This window comes from Lissotriton helveticus, chromosome 10, assembly GCF_964261635.1.
Source record: "Lissotriton helveticus chromosome 10, aLisHel1.1, whole genome shotgun sequence".
Lineage (NCBI taxonomy): Eukaryota > Metazoa > Chordata > Amphibia > Caudata > Salamandridae > Lissotriton > Lissotriton helveticus.
Window position 1 is genome coordinate 1,723,117 of NC_136071.1, and position 27,655 is coordinate 1,750,771.

The 27,655-nt window shown below is 56.7% G+C and overlaps 1 protein-coding gene across 1 annotated transcript in view; it reads left to right on the forward strand.

Moving 5' to 3' along the window:
* Positions 1-1,373: 1,373 nt before the first annotated feature.
* The window catches only part of LOC144785719 (ceramide kinase-like), a 73,129-nt gene continuing 46,847 nt past the window's right edge, over positions 1,374-27,655 (forward strand). The window contains exons 1-4 of the mRNA XM_078664504.1: positions 1,374-1,689; positions 16,783-16,890; positions 26,851-26,973; positions 27,389-27,514. Of these exons, the coding sequence (XP_078520630.1) occupies positions 1,536-1,689; positions 16,783-16,890; positions 26,851-26,973; positions 27,389-27,514 (511 nt within the window). The 5' untranslated portion in view covers positions 1,374-1,535. The remainder of the gene's footprint in view (positions 1,690-16,782; positions 16,891-26,850; positions 26,974-27,388; positions 27,515-27,655) is intronic.

Below are 27,655 nucleotides of genomic sequence, written 5' to 3' on the forward strand. Positions count from 1 at the left end.
CCACAGGGTGACAACAAACCCACAGGGGGACAACAAACCCCACAGGGTGACAACAAACCCACAGGGGGACAACAAACCCCACAGGGTGACAACAAACCCCACAGGGTGACAACAAACCCCACAGGGTGACGACAAACCCCACAGAGTGACAACAAACCCCACAGGGTGACAGCAAACCCCACAGGGTGACAACAAACCCCACAGGGTGACAACAAACCCCACAGGATGACAACAAAACCCACAGGGTGACAACAAACCCTACAGGGTGACAACAAACCCTACAGGGTGACAACAAACCCTACAGGGTGACAGCAAACCCCACAGGGTGACAACAAACCCCACAGGGTGACAACAAACCCCACAGGGTGACAACAAAACCCACAGGGTGTCAACAAAACCCACAGGGTGACAACAAAACCCACAGGGTGACAACAAACCCTACAGGGTGACAACAAAACCCACAGGGTGTCAACAACCCCCACAGGGTGACAACAAACCCCACAGGGTGTCAACAAAACCCATAGGGTGACAACAAAACCCACAGGGTGACAACAAACCCTACAGGGTGACAACAAAACCCACAGGGTGTCAACAAACCCCACAGGGTGACAACAAACCCCACAGGGTGTTAACAAAACCCACAGGGTGTCAACAAAACCCAAAAGTGACAACAAACCCACAGGGTGACAACAAACCCACAGAGTGACAACAAACCCCACAGGGTGACTGACTCCAAGCCACCACAAAGGGCAACAAAGTCACCTTCCAGGGTGCCAGTAAACCCCACAGGGTGACATCAAACCACCTTATGGGCAACAGCAAACGAAGGAGAGGGAGACGACTGCAGCCACTCCTGTGCTCCGCGGACCCTGTAGCGTCGGGATCCCCGTGGGACTTAAAGGTTCCTCCTCTGAGAGGCCAGCAGGGCCGGGGCAGAGTCAGTCAGGGGCAGACCCTCACCTGAGAGGCCAGCAGGCCTGAGGGAGTGTCAGTAACATGTCAGACCCTCCTCTGAGAGGCCAGCAGGCAGGGTCGGGGCAGAGTCAGTCAGTGTCAGACCCTCTGAGAGGCCAGCAGTCAGTCAGTGTCAGACCCTCCTCTGAGAGGCCAGCAGGCCTGGGGCAGAGTCAGTCAGTGTCAGACCCTCTGAGAGGCCAGCAGTCAGTCAGTGTCAGACCCTCACCTGAGAGGCCAGCAGGCCTGGGCAGAGTCAGCCGGTGTCAGACCCTGCACTGAGAGGCCAGCAGGCAGGGATGGGCAGAGTCAGCCAGGCCTCTCCTCCAGTCCCCGCCGTGGCTGGATCCGCCCCGGGCCGAGGCAGGGAGGGCCGGATCCGGTCGCACAGCTCCAGCCCCCGCCCCCGGGAGGGGCCCAGGATCACCTGCCTCTTCCGGGCACAGGTGCAACCGGGACCGCGGAGGCTCCGGGAGCAGAGATCACCGTAGAACCGACCCAGAGAAGGATCCCCCGTGATCCCGGTCCGCACCGACCCGTCCCCCCGGGAGGGGGCGACACTGGTGGTCTGAACCGACCCCATGGAGCCCGCCCCGGAGGGGGCCCCGGACCCCGGGCCGGAGCCGGACTCCTTCCACTCCCTGCTCCGCCTGAAGAGCCGGAGCCACCGTGTGACCCTGAGCAGAAAACACCTGAGCTGGATGGAGGAGCCGGGGCGGGGCCAGGGGGCGGCAGGTGAGAGAGGGGGGGACGAGGGGGGGGCAGGAGAGGGGGGGGCGGCAGGTGAGAGAGGGGGGGACGAGGGGGGGGCAGGAGAGGGGGGGGCGGCAGGTGAGAGGGAGGGGGGACAGGGGGGGGCAGGAGAGGGGGGGGCGGCAGGTGAGAGGGAGGGGGGACAGGGGGGGCAGGAGAGGGGGGGCGGCAGGTGAGAGGGAGGGGGGACAGGGGGGGGCAGGAGAGGGGGGGGCGGCAGGTGAGAGGGAGGGGGGACAGGGGGGGGCAGGAGAGGGGGGGGCGGCAGGTGAGAGAGGGGGGGACGAGGGGGGGGCAGGAGAGGGGGGGGCGGCAGGTGAGAGGGAGGGGGGACAGGGGGGGCAGGAGAGGGGGGGCGGCAGGTGAGAGGGAGGGGGGACAGGGGGGGCAGGAGAGGGGGGGCGGCAGGTGAGAGGGAGGGGGGACAGGGGGGGGCAGGAGAGGGGGGGGCGGCAGGTGAGAGGGAGGGGGGACAGGGGGGGGCAGGAGAGGGGGGGGCGGCAGGTGAGAGAGGGGGGGACGAGGGGGGGGCAGGAGAGGGGGGGGCGGCAGGTGAGAGGGAGGGGGGACAGGGGGGGCAGGAGAGGGGGGGCGGCAGGTGAGAGGGAGGGGGGACAGGGGGGGGCAGGAGAGGGGGGGGCGGCAGGTGAGAGGGAGGGGGGACAGGGGGGGGCAGGAGAGGGGGGGGCGGCAGGTGAGAGGGAGGGGGGACAGGGGGGGGCAGGGGGCGGCAGGTGAGCGGGGGGGGGGTCGGCAGGTGAGAGGGGGGGACAAGAGGGGGGCAGGGGGCGGCAGGTGAGAGGGAGGGGGGCAGCAGGTGAGAGGGAGGGGGGCAGCAGGTGAGCGAGGGGGGGGGCGGCAGGTGAGCGGGGGGGGGGGGGCGACGGGGGGGAAGCAGGTGAGAGAGGGGGGACACGAGGGGGGGCAGAGGGCGCAGGTGAGGGGGGGGGCAGGTGAGGGGGGGCAGGTGAGAGGAGGGAGGGGAGAGGGGGGAGAGGTATCAAGAACACACTCCGGATCAGTAGCCCTCTGATGCTCCATCCCTGACCTCTGATGCTCCATCCCTGACCTCTGATGCTCCCACCCTGACCTCTGATGCTCCCACCCTGACCTCTGATGCTCCCACCCTGACCTCTGATGCTCCCACCCTGACCTCTGATGCTCCCACCCTGACCTCTGATGCTCCCGTGACCTCTGATGCTCCCACCCTGACCTCCGATGCTCCCACCCTGACCCTCTGATGCTCCCACCCTGACCCTCTGATGCTCCCACCCTGACCCTCTGATGCTCCCACCCTGACCCTCTGATGCTCCCACCCTGACCCTCTGATGCTCCCACCCTGACCCTCTGATGCTCCCACCCTGACCCTCTGATGCTCCCACCCTGACCCTCTGATGCTCCCGTGACCTCTGATGCTCCCACCCTGACCCTCTGATGCTCCCAACCTGACCCTCTGATGCTCCCACCCTGACCCTCTGATGCCCCCACCCTGACCTCTGATGCCCCCACCCTGACCTCTGATGCTCCCGTGACCTCTGATGCTCCCACCCTGACCCTCTGATGCTCCATCCCTGACCCTCTGATGCTCCCAACCTGACCCTCTGATGCTCCCACCCTGACCCTCTGATGCTCCCACCCTGACCCTCTGATGCTCCCACCCTGACCCTCTGATGCTCCCACCCTGACCTCTGATGCTCCCGTGACCTCTGATGCTCCCACCCTGACCCTCTGATGCTCCCACCCTGACCCTCTGATGCTCCCACCCTGACCCTCTGATGCTCCCACCCTGACCCTCTGATGCTCCCACCCTGACCCTCTGATGCTCCCACCCTGACCCTCTGATGCTCCCACCCTGACCCTCTGATGCTCCCACCCTGACCCTCTGATGCTCCCACCCTGACCCCTGATGCTCCCACCCTGACCCCTGATGCTCCCACCCTGACCCCTGATGCTCCCACCCTGACCCCTGATGCTCCCACCCTGACCCCTGATGCTCCCACCCTGACCTCTGATGCTCCCACCCTGACCTCTGATGCTCCCACCCTGACCCTCTGATGCTCCCACCCTGACCCCTGATGCTCCCACCCTGACCTCTGATGCTCCATCCCTGACCTCTGATGCTCCATCCCTGACCTCTGATGCTCCATCCCTGACCTCTGATGCTCCATCCCTGACCTCTGATGCTCCCGCCCTGACCTCTGATGCTCCCGTCCTGACCTCTGATGCTCCCGCCCTGACCTCTGATGCTCCCGCCCTGACCCTCTGATGCTCCCGCCCTGACCCTCTGATGCTCCCACCCTGACCCTCTGATGCTCCCACCCTGACCCTCTGATGCTCCCACCCTGACCCTCTGATGCTCCCACCCTGACCCTCTGATGCTCCCACCCTGACCCTCTGATGCTCCCACCCTGACCTCTGATGCTCCATCCCTGACCTCTGATGCTCCCACCCTGACCCTCTGATGCTCCCACCCTGACCCTCTGATGCTCCCACCCTGACCCTCTGATGCTCCCACCCTGACCCTCTGATGCTCCCACCCTGACCCTCTGATGCTCCATCCCTGACCTCTGATGCTCCCACCCTGACCTCTGATGCTCCCACCCTGACCTCTGATGCTCCCACCCTGACCTCTGATGCTCCCACCCTGACCTCTGATGCTCCCACCCTGACCCTCTGATGCTCCATCCCTGACCTCTGATGCTCCATCCCTGACCTCTGATGCTCCCACCCTGACCTCTGATGCTCCCACCCTGACCTCTGATGCTCCCACCCTGACCTCTGATGCTCCATCCCTGACCTCTGATGCTCCATCCCTGACCTCTGATGCTCCCACCCTGACCCTCTGATGCTCCCACCCTGACCTCTGATGCTCCATCCCTGACCTCTGATGCTCCCACCCTGACCTCTGATGCTCCATCCCTGACCTCTGATGCTCCATCCCTGACCTCTGATGCTCCCACCCTGACCCTCTGATGCTCCCACCCTGACCCTCTGATGCTCCCACCCTGACCTCTGATGCTCCCACCCTGACCCTCTGATGCTCCATCCCTGACCTCTGATGCTCCATCCCTGACCTCTGATGCTCCATCCCTGACCTCTGATGCTCCCACCCTGACCTCTGATGCTCCCACCCTGACCTCTGATGCTCCCACCCTGACCTCTGCTGCTCCCACCCTGACCCTCCGATGCTCCCACCCTGACCCTCCGATGCTCCCACCCTGACCCTCTGATGCTCCCACCCTGACCCTCTGATGCTCCCACCCTGACCTCTGATGCTCCAGTGACCCTCTGATGCTCCCTCCCTGACCTCTGATGCTCCCACCCTGACCTCTGATGCTCCCACCCTGACCTCTGATGCTCCCACCCTGACCTCTGATGCTCCCACCCTGACCTCTGATGCCCCCACCCTGACCTCTGATGCCCCCACCCTGACCCTCTGATGCCCCCACCCTGACCTCTGATGCTCCCACCCTGACCTCTGATGCTCCCACCCTGACCTCTGATGCTCCCACCCTGACCTCTGATGCCCCCACCCTGACCTCTGATGCCCCCACCCTGACCTCTGATGCCCCCACCCTGACCTCTGATGCCCCCACCCTGACCTCTGATGCCCCCACCCTGACCCTCTGATGCCCCCACCCTGACCTCTGATGCTCCCACCCTGACCTCTGATGCTCCCACCCTGACCTCTGATGCTCCCACCCTGCAGCTCTCAGGGTGCCTCTGAGGGGGCAGCTCTCAGGGTGCCTCTTTGAGGGGGCAGCTCTCAGGGTGCCTCTTTGTGGGGGCAGCTCTCAGGGTGCCTCTTTGAGGGGGCAGCTCTCAGGGTGCCTCTTTGAGGTGGCAGCTCTCAGGGTGCCTCTTTGAGGGGGCAGCTCTCAGGGTGCCTCTTTGAGGGGGCAGCTCTCAGGGTGCAGCTCTCAGGGTGTCTCTTTGAGGGGGCAGCTCTCAGGGTGCAGCTCTCAGGGTGCCTCTTTGAGGGTGCAGCTCTCAGAGTGCCTCTTTGAAGGGCAGCTCTCAGGGTGCCTCTTTGAGGGGGCAGCTCTCAGTGAGCTCTCAGGGTGCCTCTTTGAGGGGGCAGCTCTCAGGGTGCCTCTTTGAGGGGGCAGCTCTCAGGGTGTCTCTTTGAGGGGCAGCTCTCAGGGTGCAGCTCTCAGGGTGCCTCTTTGAGGGTGCAGCTCTCAGGGTGCCTCTTTGAAGGGCAGCTCTCAGGGTGCCTCTTTGAGGGGGCAGCTCTCAGTGTGCTCTCAGGGTGCCTCTTTGAGGGTGCAGCTCTCAGGGTGCCTCTTTGAAGGGCAGCTCTCAGGGTGCCTCTTTGAGGGGGCAGCTCTCAGTGAGCTCTCAGGGTGCCTCTTTGAGGGGGCAGCTCTCAGGGTGCCTCTTTGAGGGGGCAGCTCTCAGGGTGCCTCTTTGAGGGGGCAGCTCTCAGGGTGCAGCTCTCAGGGTGCCTCTGAGGGGGCAGCTCTCAGGGTGCCTCTTTGAGGGGGCAGCTCTCAGGGTGCCTCTTTGAGGGGCAGCTCTCAGGGTGCCTCTTTGAGGGGGCAGCTCTCAGGGTGCCTCTGAGGGGGCAGCTCTCAGGGTGCCTCTTTGAGGGGGCAGCTCTCAGGGTGCAGCTCTCAGGGTGCCTCTTTGAGGGGGCAGCTCTCAGGGTGCCTCTTTGAGGGTGCAGCTCTCAGGGTGCCTCTTTGAGGGGCAGCTCTCAGGGTGCCTCTTTGAGGGGGCAGCTCTCAGGGTGCAGCTCTCAGGGTGCCTCTTTGAGGGGCAGCTCTCAGGGTGCCTCTTTGAGGGGGCAGCTCTCAGGGTGCAGCTCTCAGGGTGCCTCTTTGAGGGGCAGCTCTCAGGGTGCCTCTTTGAGGGGGCAGCTCTCAGGGTGCCTCTGAGGGGGCAGCTCTCAGGGTGCCTCTTTGAGGGGGCAGCTCTCAGGGTGCAGCTCTCAGGGTGCCTCTTTGAGGGGCAGCTCTCAGGGTGCCTCTTTGAGGGGGCAGCTCTCAGGGTGCCTCTGAGGGGGCAGCTCTCAGGGTGCCTCTTTGAGGGGGCAGCTCTCAGGGTGCAGCTCTCAGGGTGCCTCTTTGAGGGGCAGCTCTCAGGGTGCCTCTTTGAGGGGGCAGCTCTCAGGGTGCCTCTGAGGGGGCAGCTCTCAGGGTGCCTCTTTGAGGGGGCAGCTCTCAGGGTGCAGCTCTCAGGGTGCCTCTTTTTGGGGGAAGCTCTCAGGGTGCCTCTTTGTGGGGGAAGCTCTCAGGGTGCCTCTTTGAGGGGGCAGCTCTCAGGGTGCAGCTCTCAGGGTGCCTCTTTGTGGGGGCAGCTCTCAGGGTGCCTCTTTGAGGGGCAGCTCTCAGGGTGCCTCTTTGAGGGGGCAGCTCTCAGGGTGCCTCTGAGGGGGCAGCTCTCAGGGTGCCTCTTTGAGGGGGCAGCTCTCAGGGTGCAGCTCTCAGGGTGCCTCTTTGTGGGGGAAGCTCTCAGGGTGCCTCTTTGAGGGGGCAGCTCTCAGGGTGTCTCTTTGAGGGGGCAGCTCTCAGGGTGCAGCTCTCAGGGTGCCTCTTTGAGGGTGCAGCTCTCAGGGTGCCTCTTTGAAGGGCAGCTCTCAGGGTGCCTCTTTGAGGGGGCAGCTCTCAGTGAGCTCTCAGGGTGCCTCTTTGAGGGGGCAGCTCTCAGGGTGCCTCTTTGAGGGGGCAGCTCTCAGGGTGCCTCTTTGAGGGGGCAGCTCTCAGGGTGCAGCTCTCAGGGTGCCTCTGAGGGGGCAGCTCTCAGGGTGCCTCTTTGAGGGGGCAGCTCTCAGGGTGCAGCTCTCAGGGTGCCTCTTTGAGGGGCAGCTCTCAGGGTGCCTCTTTGAGGGGGCAGCTCTCAGGGTGCAGCTCTCAGGGTGCCTCTTTGAGGGGCAGCTCTCAGGGTGCCTCTTTGAGGGGGCAGCTCTCAGGGTGCCTCTTTGAGGGGCAGCTCTCAGGGTGCCTCTTTGAGGGGGCAGCTCTCAGGGTGCCTCTTTGAGGGGGCAGCTCTCAGGGTGCCTCTTTGAGGGGGCAGCTCTCAGGGTGCCTCTTTGAGGGGGCAGCTCTCAGGGTGCAGCTCTCAGGGTGCCTCTTTGAGGGGCAGCTCTCAGGGTGCCTCTTTGAGGGGGCAGCTCTCAGGGTGCCTCTGAGGGTGCAGCTCTCAGGGTGCCTCTGAGGGGGCAGCTCTCAGGGTGCCTCTGAGGGGGCAGCTCTCAGGGTGCCTCTTTGAGGGGGCAGCTCTCAGGGTGCCTCTGAGGGGGCAGCTCTCAGGGTGCCTCTGAGGGGGCAGCTCTCAGGGTGCCTCTGAGGGGGCAGCTCTCAGGGTGCCTCTTTGAGGGGGCAGCTCTCAGGGTGCCTCTGAGGGGGCAGCTCTCAGGGTGCCTCTTTGAGGGGGCAGCTCTCAGGGTGCAGCTCTCAGGGTGCCTCTTTGTGGGGGAAGCTCTCAGGGTGCCTCTTTGTGGGGGAAGCTCTCAGGGTGCCTCTTTGAGGGGGCAGCTCTCAGGGTGCAGCTCTCAGGGTGCCTCTTTGTGGGGGCAGCTCTCAGGGTGCCTCTTTGAGGGGCAGCTCTCAGGGTGCCTCTTTGAGGGGGCAGCTCTCAGGGTGCCTCTGAGGGGGCAGCTCTCAGGGTGCCTCTTTGAGGGGGCAGCTCTCAGGGTGCAGCTCTCAGGGTGCCTCTTTGAGGGGCAGCTCTCAGGGTGCCTCTTTGAGGGGCAGCTCTCAGGGTGCCTCTTTGAGGGGGCAGCTCTCAGGGTGCCTCTGAGGGGGCAGCTCTCAGGGTGCCTCTTTGAGGGGGCAGCTCTCAGGGTGCAGCTCTCAGGGTGCCTCTTTGTGGGGGAAGCTCTCAGGGTGCCTCTTTGTGGGGGCAGCTCTCAGGGTGCCTCTTTGAGGGGGCAGCTCTCAGGGTGCCTCTTTGTGGGGGAAGCTCTCAGGGTGCCTCTTTGTGGGGGCAGCTCTCAGGGTGCCTCTTTGAGGGGGCAGCTCTCAGGGTGCCTCTTTGTGGGGGAAGCTCTCAGGGTGCCTCTTTGAGGGTGCAGCTCTCAGGGTGCCTCTTTGAGGGGGCAGCTCTCAGGGTGCCTCTTTGTGGGGGAAGCTCTCAGGGTGCAGCTCTCAGGGTGCCTCTTTGAGGGGGCAGCTCTCAGGGTGCAGCTCTCAGGGTGCCTCTTTGTGGGGGAAGCTCTCAGGGTGCCTCTTTGTGGGGGCAGCTCTCAGGGTGCCTCTTTGAGGGGGCAGCTCTCAGGGTGCCTCTTTGTGGGGGAAGCTCTCAGGGTGCCTCTTTGTGGGGGCAGCTCTCAGGGTGCCTCTTTGAGGGGGCAGCTCTCAGGGTGCCTCTTTGTGGGGGAAGCTCTCAGGGTGCCTCTTTGAGGGTGCAGCTCTCAGGGTGCCTCTTTGAGGGGGCAGCTCTCAAGGTGCCTCTTTGCAGCCCTCAGTGAGCTCTTCTTGTGCTGGTCACACCCTCACAGACCTCACCCTCTTGTTAAACCGGTTTACTCTTTCCTTTAGGCGAAGGGGGCAGTGACCTGAGGCTGGAGTCCTGGTGCGTGTGGGGGGGCGGGGGCGGGGGGCTGACCCGCAGGACTGGTTTCTCGGGGACATGCAAAATCCACCCTCCGGAGCACGTGCACTGTGCTCAGGGTCCTGTCCTGGGCACGTGCAGACTCCACCCTCAGGTGCACGTGCACTGTGCTCAGGGTCCTGTCCTGGGCACGTGCAGACTCCACCCTCAGGTGCACGTGCACTGTGCTCAGGGTCCTGTCCTGGGCACGTGCAGACTCCACCCTCAGGTGCACGTGCACTGTGCTCAGGGTCCTGTCCTGGGGACGTGCAGACTCCACCCTTGGGTGCACGTGCACTGTGCTCAGGGTCCTGTCCCGGGGACGTGCAGACTCCACCCTTGGGTGCACGTGCACTGTGCTCAGGGTCCTGTCCCGGGGACGTGCAGACTCCACCCTTGGGTGCACGTGCACTGTGCTCAGGGTCCTGTCCCGGGGACGTGCAGACTCCACCCTTGGGTGCACGTGCCCTGTGCTCAGGGTCCTGTCCTGGGCACGTGCAGACTCCACCCTCGGGTGCACGTGCACGGAGCTCAGGGTCCTGTCCCGGGGACGTGCAGACTCAACCCTCAGGTGCACGTGCCCTGTGCTCAGGGTCCTGTCCTGGGCACGTGCAGACTCCACCCTCGGGTGCACGTGCACTGTGCTCAGGGTCCTGGGGACGTGCAGACTCCACCCTCGGGTGCACGTGCACTGTGCTCAGAGTCCCGGGGACGTGCAGACTCCACCCTCAGGAGCACGTGCTCTGAGCTCAGGGTCCTGTCCTAGGGACGTGCAGACTCCACCCTCTGGTGCACGTGCACTGTGCTCAGTGTCCTGTCACGGGGACGTGCAGACTCCACCCTCTGGTGCACGTGCACTGTGCTCAGGGTCCTGTCCTGGGCACGTGCAGACTCCACCCTCAGGTGCACGTGCACTGTGCTCAGGGTCCTGGGGACGTGCAGACTCCACCCTCGGGTGCACGTGCACTGTGTTCAGAGTCCCGGGGACGTGCAGACTCCACCCTCCGGAGCACGTGCTCTGAGCTCAGGGTCCTGTCCTTGGGACGTGCAGACTCCACCCTCTGGTGCACGTGCACTGTGCTCAGGGTCCTGTCCTTGGGACGTGCAGACTCCACTCTCTCGTGCACGTGCACTGTGCTCAGGGTCCTGTCCTTGGGACGTGCAGACTGCACTCTCCGGTGCACGTGCACTGTGCTCGGGGTCCTGGGGACGTGCAGACTCCACCCTCTGGTGCACGTGCACTGTGCTCAGGGTCCTGTCCCGGGGACGTGCAGACTCCACCCTCGGGTGCACGTGCACTGTGCTCAGTGTCCTCTCTTGGGGACGTGCAGACTCCACCCTCGGGTGCACGTGCACTGTGCTCAGGGTCCTGTCCCGGGGACGTGCAGACTCCACCCTCCGGTGCACGTGCACTGTGCTCAGTGTCCTCTCTTGGGGACGTGCAGACTCCACCCTCGGGTGCACGTGCACTGTGCTCAGGGTCCTGTCCCGGGGACGTGCAGACTCCACCCTCGGGTGCACGTGCACTGTGCTCAGTGTCCTCTCTTGGGGACGTGCAGACTCCACCCTCGGGTGCACGTGCACTGTGCTCAGGGTCCTGTCCCGGGGACGTGCAGACTCCACCCTCGGGTGCACGTGCACTGTGCTCAGTGTCCTCTCTTGGGGACGTGCAGACTCCACCCTCGGGTGCACGTGCACTGTGCTCAGGGTCCTGTCCCGGGGACGTGCAGACTCCACCCTCCGGTGCACGTGCACTGTGCTCAGGGTCCTGTCCCAGGGACGTGCAGACTGCACCCTCGGGTGCACGTGCTCGGAGCTCAGGGTCCTGGGGACGTGCAGACTCCACCCTCGGGTGCACGTGCACGGAGCTCAGGGTCCTGTCCCGGGGACGTGCAGACTCCACCCTCGGGTGCACGTGCACTGAGCTCAGGGTCCTGTCCCGGGGACGTGCAGACTCCACCCTCGGGTGCACGTGCACTGAGCTCAGGGTCCTGTCCCGGGGACGTGCAGACTCCACCCTCGGGTGCACGTGCACTGAGCTCAGGGTCCTGTCCCGGGGACGTGCAGACTCCACCCTCAAGCATAGGTGTGTGGATTAGTATATGGTAAATGTTACATAAGAAAGAGGACTCCAAGGTAAGGTGTCGCGTCATCCATTCTGGTAGACTGCAGGGTTTTTAACAGTGCTTGGTCTGGAGAAGCACAAACTCTGAATTTAAAACTTACCACCATGGTGGGGGGTTCTTTTCAATAATCAGAATTGATTTCTATCCAAATGAACCCATTTCCAACATTCGCATAATGAATGACCGTATAAAATCATAACGCTCTCATCTGTGCCGTGCCGTTTTTATGCTTAAGGCAACAGTGGTTCCTTACAAATAATAATGCTTAATCAATAAATATAGATGGACTCGTTGCTATATTTGAAAGCGACATGCCCAGCCGGGCAGAGGTCTTGGTTTTTTCTTTTCAGTCCATGTAAAACATGAATAACACACAATATACAAGACGGGGCACGAGCCCGTACCCAATCAATCACACACGAAATATCAGGACAGGGAACAATTAAAGGGAACAAACAAACGGATCGAAACGCCGTCGACAACGATGAGCACCTTACACACATGGAATGATTTATTTGCCCTTTAAAAGTGTGAGGGTGTCAATATCGTTCTGTTTCATAATCAAAACTGTGCGATTAACGAGTTTACAGAACGTTCAGCTCTTGCCTAAGCCCTTTTGTTTGTTCCCTTTAATTGTTCCCTGTTCTGATATTTCTCGTGTGATTGACTGGGTACGGGCTCGTGCCCCGTCTTGTTTGTGTGTTATTCATGCTTTAAATTGACTGAAAAGTAACTATCAAGACCTCTGCCCGGCTGCGCATGTCGCTTTCAAATATAGCAACAACTTCGTCTATATTTATTGATTAAGCATTATTATTTGTAAGGGACCACTGTAATATTGACTCCCAAGGTCCCTTGCCGACGTCTTTGGGTTCCCTTGTTGTTTTCAAAAAGTGCCGTTTTTCTGCCGCTCTTTGGTGACAGTTCGCTCACTGTTCTATTTTAAGATTATAATTTATAACCTGCAAGTCACAAAAGGATCTCTCTGGAAAATAGCAGTAGCCACTGACCTATTTGTATTATATGAGCTTTGTGATCTGAATGGTACACGTTCTTTGCAGCAGGCACATTAACCCTCTGCGCTACCTTACCACGAGTCACAACTTCCACTAGAGGAACCTCCGATCTCTCTCTAAGAAGAACATTAATCACCGGAGTTATCTTGACATTTACATTGTCCCCTGAAAATGTCTGGAAGAAAGGAGCTTTTAAAACCACATAAATATGACGCCCCACCCGAAGCCAGTACCCGGTGCGGCCGCACCGGTGGCACCGCCCTAGAGCCGGCCCTGGGAGGCAGCGCCGAAATTAAGAGCAGGGAAAACCTGGTCGTAAACAGGCGAAGCGTGGATAAATGCTTTATTTCTCCTTGTTTTTGCTGTTTCCATGTGGGCGGCGATGTGCCCCATACATAGAAACATCAAAAGGGCATTGATTGTTTTTGTGCAGGAAGGCGACACACAAACAATCCTTTAGAAAATGACATTTGGTAACTTCTATGTGTGCCGCATTAAGCAGAATACATAGAATGACAAAACACCATTCAAAGATTGTTTATTTGCAGTAAGTGACCCCTTCCTGCACATAAACCATCTTCTCCTCGACGCAGACAAGGATGCCTGCGTTGGCACGAGGCTGCAAAATTTAGCGCCAGCGCAGGGGTAAACGCAGGGCTGCATCGCTTCCTTGTAAATACGGTGCAGCCCTGCGTTTCAGACGTGGCGGAGCGCAGCGTAAAGCCGGGAAGGCTAGCGTCGCGCCCTCCCCACTACCTCGTAAATATTTCCCTTTGTTTTCTAATCCTTCACAACAAAATCATTGTTACGTTTGCATTATCTACAGGCTCATAAGTTTCACTCCTATCAGGGGCATGTCTGTTAGCGTGTGATATGTTGGATGCAATAACAGAAATCTCACCCCAGGCGCAGAAGTGCTAGTCCGCTGGATGCTGTGGGAAGCACAGAATTGTAGTTCGCATGGTTTAAGCCACACCCTTAATTCCATAGGCCACGACTCCTGGAAAGGATTCCTAGTTCGCTACTTGGGCCATGCCTTTTCAGAGGATCTCCCGCTTTTTTCATTTCATTTAAAGACTTGGCAGCCATCCCATAATGCCAGCCCACAGTCAGGCTTTCAGCCAATCAGGATCTGCTGCTGACTTCGGCTCTCCTCCACCCCTGGACGGTGGTTCCGCCCCCCTTCTCCAGGTGAGAGTGGGGGTTGCTGGAATGTTCCACCTCGCCCGGATCGGTGGGGTGAGTGTGGGGTGAAGGCAGGTCTGCTGGACCTTGCGCCACCGGTGGGGGTGATCCAGAGAGTCCCTCTCGTCGCCACTGAAGGGTGCGTTGATCTAGACCAGGGTCACAACCAATCAATCGGGGTTTGGAATGCACGGCTACTCACCCGTGAGGGTCTCAAGGCGCTGTGGGGGGGGGCGCAGCAGATCAGACTAAGTGTTGAGTTCACCCGCAGAGCCAGGTCCTGAGGTCCTTCCTGAATTGCGTCAGCGAGGGTGATTTTCAGAGGAGGATGGGCAGGGTGCGCCGTGTCTTGGAGGCGAGGTAGGAAAAGGGCATTTCCCCAGTTCTGGTCTTGTGGATTCGTGAGGCGGTAGCCAGGGAAAGCTGGTCGGAGCGGAGGTGACTGTTGTGTACGTGGAATGTGAGGGGGTGATTAAGGTGTGCGGTCCGGTGTTGTGAAGGGCCTTGTATGCGTGGGTGAGGAGTTTGAAGGTTATTCTTCTGTTGACTGGCGGGCAGCGGAGGTCCCGGAGATGTTCAGTGATGTGGCTGTGACGGGGGAGTTGAGGATTAATCTTGCTGTGGGGTCCGGACATTCTGGAGTCTTCAGAGGAGTTTCTGGGTGACACCTGCGTAGAGTGCGTTGCCGTTGTCGTGTCGGCTGCTGATGACGGCATGGGTGACTGTCATTCTGTATTCGTTGGGGATCCATCGAAGGTCTTTCGAAGCAGGCGGAGTGTGCTGAAGCAGGCCGAGGAGACCGTGTTTATCTAGCGGTCCATTGTGGTCGAGGAGTCCAGTATGATTCCGATGTTGTGGGCGTGGTTCGTGGGGGTTGGGGGTCATCCTAGAGCAGAGGGCCACCAGGAGTCGTTCTAAGCAGAGGCGAAGGCACCCAGGATGAGGACTTCAGTCTTTTCCGAGTTGAGCTTCAGGCAGCTGTCCTCATCCAGGCAGCGAAGGCTTTCATTCCTTCATGGAAGTTGTTCCTGGCGACCGTAGGTTTCTTTGGTGAGGGAGAGGATCAGCTGGGTGTCGTCTGCGTAGGAGACGATTTGAGCCCCTGGTTCCTGATGATGGCTGCAAGGGGGGCCATGTAGCCATTGAAGAGGGTGGGGCTGAGGGAGGAGCCCTGGGCTACTCTGCAGCTCATCTTTGTCGGTTTTGAGAGGTACGGTGGGAGTCTAACCTGTTGTGTTTGCTGGTTAGGAAGGAGCAGATCCCATTGAGGGCCTCGTCTTGGACCAGCATCGTGGAGTCTTGTGGCTAGGGTGTGGTGGGAGATGGTGACGAATGCTGCCGAGAGGTCCAGTAGGACGAGGGCTGCGGTTTTGCCCCAGTCGAGGACGGAGCTGATGTCGTCGGTGCCGGTGAGGAGGGCGGTCTCAGTGCTATGATTGCTTCGGAATCCAGATTGGGAGAAGTCCAGGACATAGTTGGTTTCGATAAAGTCGTTGCGCTAGCCGTTAACAATGACTTTGGCTCGGAAGGGGAGCAGGGAGATGGGCCTGAAGGTCTTGGGGTCTGTTGGGTCTGCGGAGGTTTTCTTCAGGGGGGGTTGATCTCTGCGTGTTTTCAGTCATCGGGGAAGGTGGCAGTCTCTAGGAAGCAGCTGATGGTTCAGCACAGCTCGGGTCAGATGGCGGAGGCGACTCTGTGGAAGATGTGGTGGGGGCAGGGGTCCAAAGGTGCTCCGGAGTGGATGCTTTTCATGGTCTTTATGGTGTCGTCTGTGGTGAGTGGGGACAAGTTGAGCAGTCAGTCGGAGGGGTCGGAGTCAGTTGTGGTGGTTGCTGGCATGGTGGGGTTGTGGTGGGTGTAGAAGTTGTTGTAGATAGTCTTGATCTTGCAGTAGAAGGAAGTGCCGAGTCTCTTCCCGAGGTCTTTGGAGGGTGGGACATCTGTGGCCTTGCTGTTTGGTTTGGCAAACTCCTTGATGATGCTGAAGAGTTCTTTGTTATTGTGTGCGTTTGTTGGTGATTCTATCTAGGAGGGCCTTCCTCCTTGTTGTTTTGATGAGGTGGTGGTGTGCGATGGTGGTTGCTTTGAAGGCGATGTGGGCTTCCGGGGTTGTTTTGTTCCTCTGTTTTTTCTGGAGCTGTCTGGAGAACAGCTCAAGCCACACTGTCCTGTGCAGAGGGGCAGTGAGCAGAGCCAGGCATTCGCGAAAGAAAGAGACACAGCACTGTCTGCATCGGTCTCAGTGGCGTGCCTCGCCCCTGGGCATGCAAAGGAACAGTGGAATAATTTACCACATTCTGGGATTAAAAGCCTTCGACGCATAAATCCCCCATCCTGGGACACCCCATGACCTGCACAGGCAGTCTTCACAACATGATTTCCAACAGTGTCCGGAGACCCAAGAGTTACGGAACATTAAACTTGTAAAAACTGATTCCCGTAGTCCATGAGGTTACAACATCAGATTAGAATTATGACATCACAGCATTAGATCGGACGTCTATGAAGTCACTGTATCATACTGGAGGTCTGTGACGTCACTATATCACGGAAGAGGTCTATGGTGTCATTGTATCAGATTAGAGGTCTATGATGTCACTAGATCAAACTGGACGTCTGTGACATCACTATGTCACATTAGAGGTCTATGACATCATATCAAATTGGGGATCTATGATGTCACTATGTCAGACTGGCGGTCTGTGACGTCACTATATCACATTAGAGGTCTATGGCCTCATTACATCAGATTGGGACTGAAGGTCTGTGACGTCAAACAGATTAAAGGTCTGTGATCTCACTATATCATACAAGGTCTGTGACATCACAATATCAGATTGGGCCCTTCGATGCCACTATGTCAGACTGGAGGTCTGTGACATCATTGTGTAAGATTACAGGTCTGTGACTTCATTATATCAGTTTAGAAGTCTATGATGCCACTGTATCAGTCGTCATAAGAGGCGAGTGTGGGGGCTGGAGGGGGCTGAGTAAGCCTGGTGAGAGCTCCCAGTAGGACTCGGATGGGCTCAGGAAGGAGGGGGCTCAGCGACAGGCGGGCCGGCGGGTGAGTCGGCTCAAGAGTAGCTGCCGGAACCTGCATCTGGACAGTTATGACTCTGCCCCAGCTGTGCCCATCATACACCCACCCCTGATGTAGGCGTGCTCTGTCTCTCCAGCAGGACACTCACTTCTCTTCCTCTCCGTTGCAGGTCAGAGCTTCCGCATGCCGGTCACCGAGGTCATCCAGGTGTGTCTGGGCAAGAGGGATGTCTCGGACCCGGACCCACGACCGTCCATACCAGAGAACCAGTTCACAGGTGAGCAGAGAGTGACAGGGAAGGGGCTGCACCGCGTCACGTGCCCCCCGCTTCAGGGTGCACGAGAGGGTGGCTGGGGAGGGGGGCGGCAATTGTGTCGCCAGTGAGGAGGGCACTTATACAGAAATACTGTTTGTTCATTTTTTAATGAAATGGATTTATTTGACTACATTATTTCAGGGTTTTTTTCTTGGTACAATTTATGTATTTTCTCAAGTATCAATTCTCATTGCATGAAATACTCAGAGTCTTCGGGTAGTCCTCTTACTCTGATTTTGTTCCTCCTTGTTCCTGTCTTTATATGTGACAAAGACACCTCCTGCAGACACACTTTAAAGCGGTGGCTTAAGGAAAGACTCTTCCCACTCCTGTGATGCCCTATAGAAGGGCTTATTGCCCATCAATCGTACTGGTACAACAACCCAGACCAAGGCTGAAGCTGTGATCAAGAGGGAGGCAGGGGGAGTAAGGCCTCGGACAAGGAACGAAAACGGGATTACCGGAGTAATATGAACTTTACCAACTAATTTCCCTTCCCTGTTGTCGATAGCGAGGGCATACACAAGCCAGACAGCAGCTTTGCGCAAAAGAAACAATACAGAAGTCAGAAACAGAAAGCACGCGACACCCTGAGTGTACTGTAATGAAAAATATCTCTATCACCGGTTTTGAGAGAGCCGATAAAACCCAATTGCCAAATGTCGAAGGAAATTAAGAATTAACATCAGTCTGCTAATGAGACCCCTCCCACCTCCGCTCACGAGGCAGTCACACCTCTAGTGGAGCATCCTTGACTATGTGCAGGTAACTCCTTACCTGAGAGGTCACAGACAAAACAAATGGTTGCCTCATCCAGAGGCTCAAGGTGGAAAGAGAAGAAAAGCCTTTCTCTTAGCCACCAAAGTTCACTAAGAGATTGACACACCTATGGAAAGAAAGCTTTTCTAGATGGATGGACACAGCCCCAGCCCTGCAAACATCCAGGATGTGCAGGTCAACCTGTTCCAAAGGAAGAGGGCTAGTGTGGGGAACCAGAAGGACAGTTTTAGCCACGCAAGGAGAGCCCCTTCTCCAGATGTGCTGGAACCATCGGGTTGTGGTTCATGAGCGATCTCCTCCGTCGCAAGAATCTTTAGCTGGTACAGACGAGAGGTTGGGTCCCACCAACAGAGAATATATCTCAACACACAGCCCAAGGTGAGACACAGAACAACAACACTGTGGAAAACTAGAAGAAAGCATAAGACATGAAGAAGTGAAGACCCAACAATCCTGAAGACAGAAGCACATCCACTCCTGACAAAGGGAGAGCAGCCCACCCTCTCCCCTTGGACATGCGTCCAGCTGTGACCCGGAGCTGGCTGGAGACACTGCGAGGCCGTCCAGTGAGAACGGACCTGACCGGCCCGGTCCTGAGGCAAGGACACCATGCCCACATCTGCCTGTGACTCGAAGGCCCTCAGTTGGTCACAGACCGGATTTCTTCTGGTTGATCAGGAGTCGCAGTGAGGACAGGAGCTTGCAAACAGCCTGTAAATCTGCCAAGGACTGCAGCAGCTGAGTGCCTGGATACCCCTCGGGTGGTAAGCGCTATATAAATCCGCATGACAGTTCCATTGCTGTGAAGGGATAATATGCGCCCGGAGAAGACCCCCAAGGTGAGTTTCATGACGAAGTGGCGGACCTTGAACTGAGAGGGATTGGACAGAAGTGCAAAAGCTGTAACTTTTGATGAGGAAGTCAAATAGGGAATGTTTATATATATATATAAGCATCTTCCAAATCCAAAGCCACATAAAGATCTCATCGTAAGATTGGCAGCTTATAGTCTGAGAAGTGTCCATCTTGAAACGGGTTGTTCGGCCAAACTGATTGACCCCCTCCAAGTTGATGGTTCGATGAAACCCCCCTGAACACGTCGATACTAGGAGGACACGAGACTGCGCACCCATGGCCGGTTGTTCTTTGGTAACTGGAGTGAAGCCTCTCTCATCCCAAACAGGTTGCATCTCTGAGATCTGAGCCTCTAGTTTCTTCAGGGAGTGGGTCCAAGAAGTTACAAGAGACCCTATATCTCTGGAGAATTTGATCCTGTTCCCCCTTTGACGATGACAATACCCCAGATGACTGAGGTGATCCGACTCCAGCAGCTGAGAAAGGATCTTGGCTTCCTTCAACCGGTGCGAAGCAAGGCCTGAGGCGCGGACACCGTGAGAGTTAGGAGTGTTTTGGTTAGAGGAAAGATCTGAAGGTGGTTTAGATGAAGAACCTCCATTCCTGCCTCTGAACTCACTCTCAACGCCTTGAGGTTCTTTCGCTGCCTGTCGCTGACGTGACTTTACTCAGCCCCAGAAGGGAGGCTTGGACCACTCAAAACCGTTCACTGCTGAACTGAAGGGTAAAGATGCTTTCTGCTGTCCAAAGGCCCAACCACGCGGTTTAGCAGCAGTCGATGCTTCAGAAGGAAAAGCCATGGCTGTTAGGATGTTGAAAAATCCATGAGCCAGAAATTGGGCCAGTGGCTCCGTCATGGCCAGGGGTCCATCATGGCCAGGGGGTCCATCATGGCCAGTGGCTTCATCATGGCCGGGGGTCCATCATGGCCGGGGGTCCATCATGGCCGGGGGTCCATCATGACCGGGGGTCCATCATGGCCAGGGGGTCCATCATGGTCAGTAGCTCCATCATGGTCAGGGGCCCCATCATGGCCAGGGGCCCCATCATGGCCAGTGGCTCCATCATGGCCAGTGGCTCCATCATGGCCAGGGGTCCATCATGGCCAGGGGTCCACCATGGCCAGGGGTCCATCATGGCCAGTGGCTCCATCATGGCCAGTGGCTCCATCATGGCCAGGGGTCCATCATGGTCAGTGGCTCCATCATGGCCAGGGGTCCATCATGGCCAGGGGGTCCATCATGGCCAGGGGGTCCATCATGGCCAGGGGGTCCATCATGGCCAGGGGGTCCATCATGGCCAGGGGGTCCATCATGGCCAAGGGGTCCATCATGGCCAGTGGCTCCATCATGGCCAGGGGTCCATCATGGCCAGGGGTCCATCATGGCCAGGGGTCCATCATGGCCAGGGGTCCATCATGGCCAGGGGTCCATCATGGCCCGGGGGTCCATCATGGCCGGGGGTCCATCATGACCAGTGGCTTCATCATAGCCAGTGGCTTCATCATGGCCAGTGGCTCCATCATGGTCAGGGGCCCCATCATGGCCAGGGGTCCACCATGGCCAGGGGTCCACCATGGCCAGGGGTCCATCATGGCCAGTGGCTCCATCATGGCCATGGGTCCATCATGGCCAGGGGTCCACCATGGCCAGGGGTCCATCATGGCCAGGGGTCCATCATGGCCAGGGGTCCATCATGACCAGTGGCTCCATCATGACCAGTGGCTCCATCATGGCCAGGGGTCCATCATGGCCAGGGGTCCACCATGGCCATGGGTCCACCATGGCCAGGGGTCCACCATGGCCAGGGGTCCATCATGGCCAGTGGCTCCATTATGGCCAGGGGTCCATCATGGCCAGGGGTCCATCATGGCCAGGGGTCCACCATGGCCAGGGGTCCATCATGGCCAGGGGTCCATCATGGCCAGGGGGTCCATCATGGCCAGTGGCTCCATCATGGCCAGGGGTCCCATCATGGCCAGTGGCTCCATCATGGCCAGGGGTCCATCATGGCCAGGGGTCCCATCATGGCCAGGGGGTCCATCATGGCCGGGGGTCCATCATGGCCGGGGGTCCATCATGGCCGGGGGGTCCATCATGGCCAGGGGCCCATCATGACCGGGGGTCCATCATGGCCAGGGGTCCATCATGGCCAGGGGCCCATCATGACCGGGGGTCCATCATGGCCAGGGGGTCCATCATGGCCAGGGGGTCCATCATGGCCAGTGGGTCCATCATGGCCAGGGGGTCCATCATGGCCAGTGGGTCCATCATGGCCAGGGGCTCATCATGGCCAGGGGGCCCATCATGACCAGGGGGCCCATCATGACCAGGAGGTCCATCATGGCCAGGGGGTCCATCATGGCCAGGGGGTCCATCATGGCCAGAGGGTCCATCATGGCCAGAGGGTCCATCATGGCCAGAGGGTCCATCATGGCCAGAGGGTCCATCATGGCCAGGGGGTCCGTCATGGCCAGGGGGTCCGTCATGGCCAGAGGGTCCATCATGGCCAGAGGGTCCATCATGGCCAGAGGGTCCATCATGGCCAGAGGGTCCATCATGGCCAGGGGTCCATCATGGCCAGGGGGTCCATCATGGCCAGGGGGTCCATCATGGCCAGGGGGTCCATCATGGCCAGGGGTCCATCATGGCCAGGGGGTCCATCATGGCCAGGGGTCCATCATGGCCAGGGGTCCATCATGTCAGGTTCGGCTTTAGGCTTCCTCGGGGCTGTGTTGAGAGTCCAATACCCGGCCCTACCAAACTACCTCAATGTTCAATATGCATTGACACGAACAATCGAGATAATTCAACGGGGCGCGGGAAAGGAAGGGGACAGCGGGGAGGGAGATCTGTAATGACAAATAACAAAAGATTAGAACACCCTATCTCCCTCACTCTATAAAGGGTATTCTACAGTGACCTTCACTAACCAAATAACATCCCACTATGTGTGAGTAATACCTGTAAAGGAAAATACACAAGGCTTTAATCCTAGCGGAGACACTGATGTGGAGGAGGTAAGAGGAACTGTACCCAGCTGCAAGACAAAACATACACTGTATAACGTATACGGGTGAAGGGGAACATGAATAACGGTTGTATAACAGCAAGTACCCTACACATACCCTGAATATTGCTTCATATCTACTTGTATGGGTAAACCACAAGTCCCTCTCTCAAGACCCCTCCTGTCTCCTGTAGAAACGAAAACAAGAGAACAATAAATTCTGCTTCATGCGGAACCTCCCCGGTAATCACAAAGAGAAAGGCTCCTTTAGAACGGAATGCAGTGTTGTCGTCACACTACTTTGCAGAATTACTTAATGTGCCTTACTTCATAAAGGAGTCAATGTTTTACTCCTTCAGGGTAAATAGATAGCGAGGCTCAGTGTTCATGTGCAAGTGAGTCCCATCGCTTTTATTTTGAACGAGATACATACACGCATATATACACTTAGAGTTGTGTTTGGCAATGAAGCTGCGCAAGGTGTCTGTAGCTCCAACTGCCCTTGAAATGCCAAACACGGTTCTGGACCAACAAACAAGGTTTGGAAACTTCGAGTTACACTCAGCCGAGTGAAGCTTCCTTTTTCTGAGACAGCCGGCCGGTGTGCTGTTGGGATCGATAGAACCAACGCCTCACACCGCCACCTGTAAGCCCTTTACTCACGGTTCGGTTGGACTTGGGAAAACAAGTCGGATACTACCCATGGTCCGGAGCTCCAAAAGACTTCCCAGTATCCTCGGAATTATCGGCGTTTCACAGCCGTTGGTTCCGCTCCTTTATTTCCTGGCATGCGCGCGCACTCGGCGTCATACGTGACATACGCGAGGCATGCCGGGAACTGTAGTTTCCTTGCTCCCTGCGACAGTCCGGGAACCGTAAACACCGCGGAACATGACACATCATGGCCAGTGGCTCCATCATGGCCAGTGGCTCCATCATGGCCAGGTGTCCATCATGGCCAGGGGTCCATCATGGCCAGGGGTCCATCATGGCCAGTGACTCCTCACAATCTTCGCCCTTGAGGTTCCTATCCTCAGGGCCTGAGGGTGGCCTCTCCCTTCCCAACCACCGGGATCAGGGGATGCTGAGTCCAGGCCCTGAGGCTTCCCCTGAGGCTTCTGTTCTCAGGTTCTGAGACTCCCTTGAGGTTTCTCTCCTCAGGCCTTGAGAGTCCCTTAAGGTTGGTTCTATCCTCAGGCCCTGAGACTCTCTTGAGGTTTCTATCCTCAGGCCCTGATACTCCCTTGAGGTTTCTATCCTCAGGCCCTGAGACTCCCTTGAGGTTTCTATCCTCAGGCCCTGAGACTCCCTTGAGGTTTCTATCCTCAGGCCCTGAGACTCCCTTGAGGTTTCTAGCCCAAGGCCCTGAGACTCCCTTGAGGTTTCTATCCTCAGGCCCTGAGACTCCCTTGAGGTTTCTATCCTCAGGCCCTGAGCCTCCCCTGGGACGTCTGTCTTCAGGGTCTGAGGCTTTCCTCTGAACTCCCTGCTGAGGCCTGAGGGTTCCCTAAGAATGCCTCACCTGCCTGGACTCCCTGATTACTATCAGTGTTTCTCCATTGCTCACTGGCTCCTCCTCTTGCTCTGTGTTTTCATTGGTCACTGACTCATCTTGTTCTCTCTGTGCTCATTGGTTACCGACTCATCTTGTTCTCTCTGTGCTCATTGGTCACTGACTCATCTTGTTCTCTCTGTGCTCATTGGTCACTGACTCCTCCTCTTGCTCTGTGTTCTCATTGGTCACTGACTCATCTTGTTCTCTCTGTGCTCATTGGTCACTGACTCCTCCTCTTGCTCTGTGTTCTCATTGGTCACTGACTCATCTTGTTCTCTCTGTGCTCATTGGTCACTGACTCATCTTGTTCTCTCTGTGCTCATTGGTCACTGACTCCTCCTCTTGCTCTGTGTTCTCATTGGTCACTGACTCATCTTGTTCTCTCTGTGCTCATTGGTTACTGACTCATCTTGTTCTCTCTGTGCTCATTGGTCACTGACTCATCTTGTTCTCTCTGTGCTCATTGGTCACTGACTCCTCCTCTTGCTCTGTGTTCTCATTGGTCACTGACTCATCTTGTTCTCTCTGTGCTCATTGGTCACTGGCTCCTCCTCTTGCTCTGTGTTCTCATTGGTCACTGACTCCTCTTGTTCTCTCTGTGTTCTCATTGGTCACTGGCTCATCTTCGTGTTCTTAGTGTTCTCATTGGTCACTGGCTCATCTTGTTATCACTGTGCCAATTGGTCACTGACTCCCTTGTCCCCTCAGTGTTCTCATTAGTCACTGGCTCTTCTTGTTCTCACCGTGCTCATTGGTCACTGGCTCATCTTGTTCTCACTGTGCTGATTGGTCACTGACTCATGTTGTTCTCACTGTGCTCATTGGTCACTGACTCATCTTATCCTCAGTGTTCTCATTGGTCACTGGCTGTTCTTGTTCTCATTGTGCCCATTGGTCACTGACTCATGTTGTTCTCACTGTTCATTGGTCACTGACTCATCTTGTTCTTAGTGTTCTCATTGGTCACTGACTCGTCTTCCTGCTCTGTGTTCTCATTGGTCACTGACTCATCTTCCTGCTCTCAGTGTTCCCATTGGCCATTGGCTGTTCTTGTTCTCACTGTGCCCATTGGTCACTGACTCATCTTGTCCTCTCTGTGCCCATTGGTCACTGACTCATGTTGTTCTCACTCTGCTCATTGGTCACTGACTCATCTTGTTCTCTCTGTGCTCATTGGTCACTGACTGATCTTGTTCTTAGTGTTCTCATTGGTCACTGGCTCTTGTCCTCAGTGTTCCAATTGGTCACTGGTTATTCTTGTTCTCACTGTGCTCATTGGTCAGTGACTCATCTTGTTCTTAGTGTTCTCATTGGTCACTGGCTCTTCGTGTCCTCAGTGTTCCCATTGGTCACTGGTTATTCTTGTTCTCACTGTGCTCATTGGTCACTGACTCATCTTGTTCTTAGTGTTCTCATTGGTCACTGACTCATCTTGTCCTCTCTGTGCTCATTGGTCACTGACTCATCTTCCTGCTCTGTGTTCTCATTGGTCACTGACTCATCTTGTCCTCTCTGTGCTTATTGGTCACTGACTCATCTTGTCCTCTCTGTGCTCATTGGTCACTGACTCATCTTGTCCTCAGTGTTCTCATTGGTCACTAACTCATCTTGTCCTCTCTGTGCTCATTGGTCACTGACTCATCTTGTCCTCTCTGTGCTCATTGGTCACTGACTCATCTTGTTCTCACTGTGCTCATTGGTCACTGACTCATCTTGTTCTCACTGTGCCCATTGGTCACTGTCAGTTCTTGTTCTCACTGTGCTCATTGGTCACTGACTCATCTTATCCTCAGTGTTCTCATTGGTCACTGGCTGTTCCTGTTCTCACTGTGCCCATTGGTCACTGACTCATCTTGTTCTCAGTGTTCTCATTGGTCACTGATTCATCTTGTTCTCACTGTGCCCATTGGTCACTGACTCATGTTGTTCTCACTGTGCTCATTGGTCACTGACTCATCTTGTTCTCAGTGTTCTCATTGGTCACTGATTCATCTTGTTCTCACTGTGCTCATTGGTCACTGGCTCTTCTTGTCCTCTCTGTGCTCATTGGTCACTGACTCATCTTGTCCTCTCTGTGCCCATTGGTCACTGACTCATGTTGTTCTCACTGTGCTCATTGGTCACTGACTCATTTTGTTTTCAGTGTGCTCATTGGTCACTGACTCATCTTGTTCTCAGTGTTCTCATTGGTCACTGATTCATCTTGTTCTCTCTGTGCTCATTGGTCACTGGCTCTTCTTGTTTTCAGTGTGCTCATTGGTCACTGACTCATTTTGTTTTCAGTGTGCTCATTGGTCACTGACTCATCTTGTTCTCAGTGTTCTCATTGGTCACTGATTCATCTTGTTCTCTCTGTGCTCATTGGTCACTGGCTCTTCTTGTCCTCAGTGTTCTCATTGGTTACTGTCAGTTCTTGTTTTCAGTGTGCTCATTGTTCACTGACTCATCTTCCTGCTCTCAGTGTTCTCATTGGTCACTGACTCCTCTTGTTCTCACTGTGCTCATTGGTCACTGACTCATCTTGTTCTCACTGTTCTCATTGGTCACTGACTCATCTTGTTCTCACTGTTCTCATTGGTCACTGACTCATCTTGTTCTCACTGTTCTCATTGGTCACTGTCAGTTCTTGTTCTCACTGTTCTCATTGGTCACTGTCAGTTCTTGTTCTCACTGTTCTCATTGGTCACTGTCAGTTCTTGTTCTCACTGTTCTCATTGGTCACTGACTCATCCTGTTCCTTGTGTTCTCATTGGTCACTGGCTGGTCTTGTTCTCTCTGTGCTCATTGGTCACTGACTCATCTTGTTCTTAGTGTTCTCATTGGTCACTGGCTGTTCTTGTTCTCACTGTGCTCATTGGTCACTGGCTCTTCTTGTTCTCAGTGTTCTCATTGTTCATTGACTCATCTTGTTCTCTCTGTGCTCATTGGTCACTGGCTGTTCTTGTCCTCTCTGTTCTCATTGGTTACTGTCAGTTCTTGTTATCACTGTGCTCATTGGTCACTGACTCTTCTTGTGCTCAGTGTTTTCGTTGGTCATTGTCAGTTCTTGTTCTCTCTGTGCCCATTGGGCACTGACTCCTCTTGTTCTCACTGTGCTCATTGGTCACTGACTCCTCTTGTTCTCTCTCTGCTCATTGGTCACTGAGTCCTCTTGTACTCTCTCTGCTCATTGGTCACTGACTCATCTTGTTCTCTCTGTGCTCATTGGTCACTGGCTGTTCTTGTCCTCAGTGTTCTCATTGGTCACTGACTCCTCTTGTTCTCACTGTGCTCATTGGTCACTGACTCCTCTTGTTCTCTCTGTGCTAATTGGTCACTGACTGTTCTTGTTCTCAGTGTTCTCATTGGTCACTGACTCCTCTTGTTCTCTCTCTGCTCATTGGTCACTGACTCATCTTGTTCTCTCTGTGCTCATTGGTCACTGGCTGTTCTTGTTCTCAGTGTTCCCATTGGTCACTGACTCATCTTGTTCTCTCTGTGCTCATTGGTCACTGGCTCATCTTGTTCTCACTGTGCTCATTGGTCACTGACTCATCTTGTTCTCTCTGTGCTCATTGGTCACTGACTCATCTTGTTCTCTCTGTGCTCATTGGTCACTGACTGTTCTTGTTCTCAGTGTTCTCATTGGTCACTGACTCCTCTTGTTCTCAGTGTTCCCATTGGTCACTGGCTGTTCTTGTTCTCTCTCTGCCCATTGGTCACTGTCTCTCTTGCCCCCTCAGTGTTCTACGTGAAGAGGGGCAGCAAGCGTCAGTGGTCCCTGGAGACGCTGCTGTTCACAGCCCAGGACCGAGACCTCAGCCACCAGTGGGTGCAGCTCCTGCAGCAGAGGACTCAGCAGTACGGTGAGTACCAGGAGCAAGGGGGGGGGGGTACATGACATGGAAGCATGGGAGATGAGGGCAGAGGGCACATAGGCCTGTCTTTGTTCTCAGTCTTTTTCATTGGCCCTGAAGGCCTTGGCTGGATATTTCTAGGTCACTCAAGGTTCTAGGCCTGTCTTCATTGTCACTCTCTCTCAGTGGTGGCTGGTGGCCTTGGCTGGATGGTTCTAGGTCACTCAAGGTTCTAGGCCTGTCTTTATTGTCACTCTCTCTCAGTGGTGCCTGGTGGCCTTGGCTGGATGGTCCTAGGTCACTCTAGGTGTTGGGCCTCTCTTCATTGTCACTCTCTCTCTCAGTGGTGCCTGGGGGCCTTGGCTGAGCCATGGCTGCATCTTCCTGGTCTCAATGTGTCTAAAGCCTCCTTGTATCCCCGCAGGCGGGAGGCGGCCCAAGAATCTCCTGGTCTTCATCAATCCCTTTGGTGGTCGTGGTCAGGCCATCCGGATCTACTCCAAGGTGTCCCCGCTCTTCCAGCTGGCAGGAATCCAGACTCAAGTGATTGGTACACATCTCACTCCTGCTAACTGTGCTCCCTTCCTCTTCTCTCTCCACTCCTTCGTTTCTCTCCTTCTCATGCTCCCATCCTCACTTTCTTCCATCCCACCCCTCTACTGCTCCCTTCTCGTCTTCGCTCAGTGCCCTC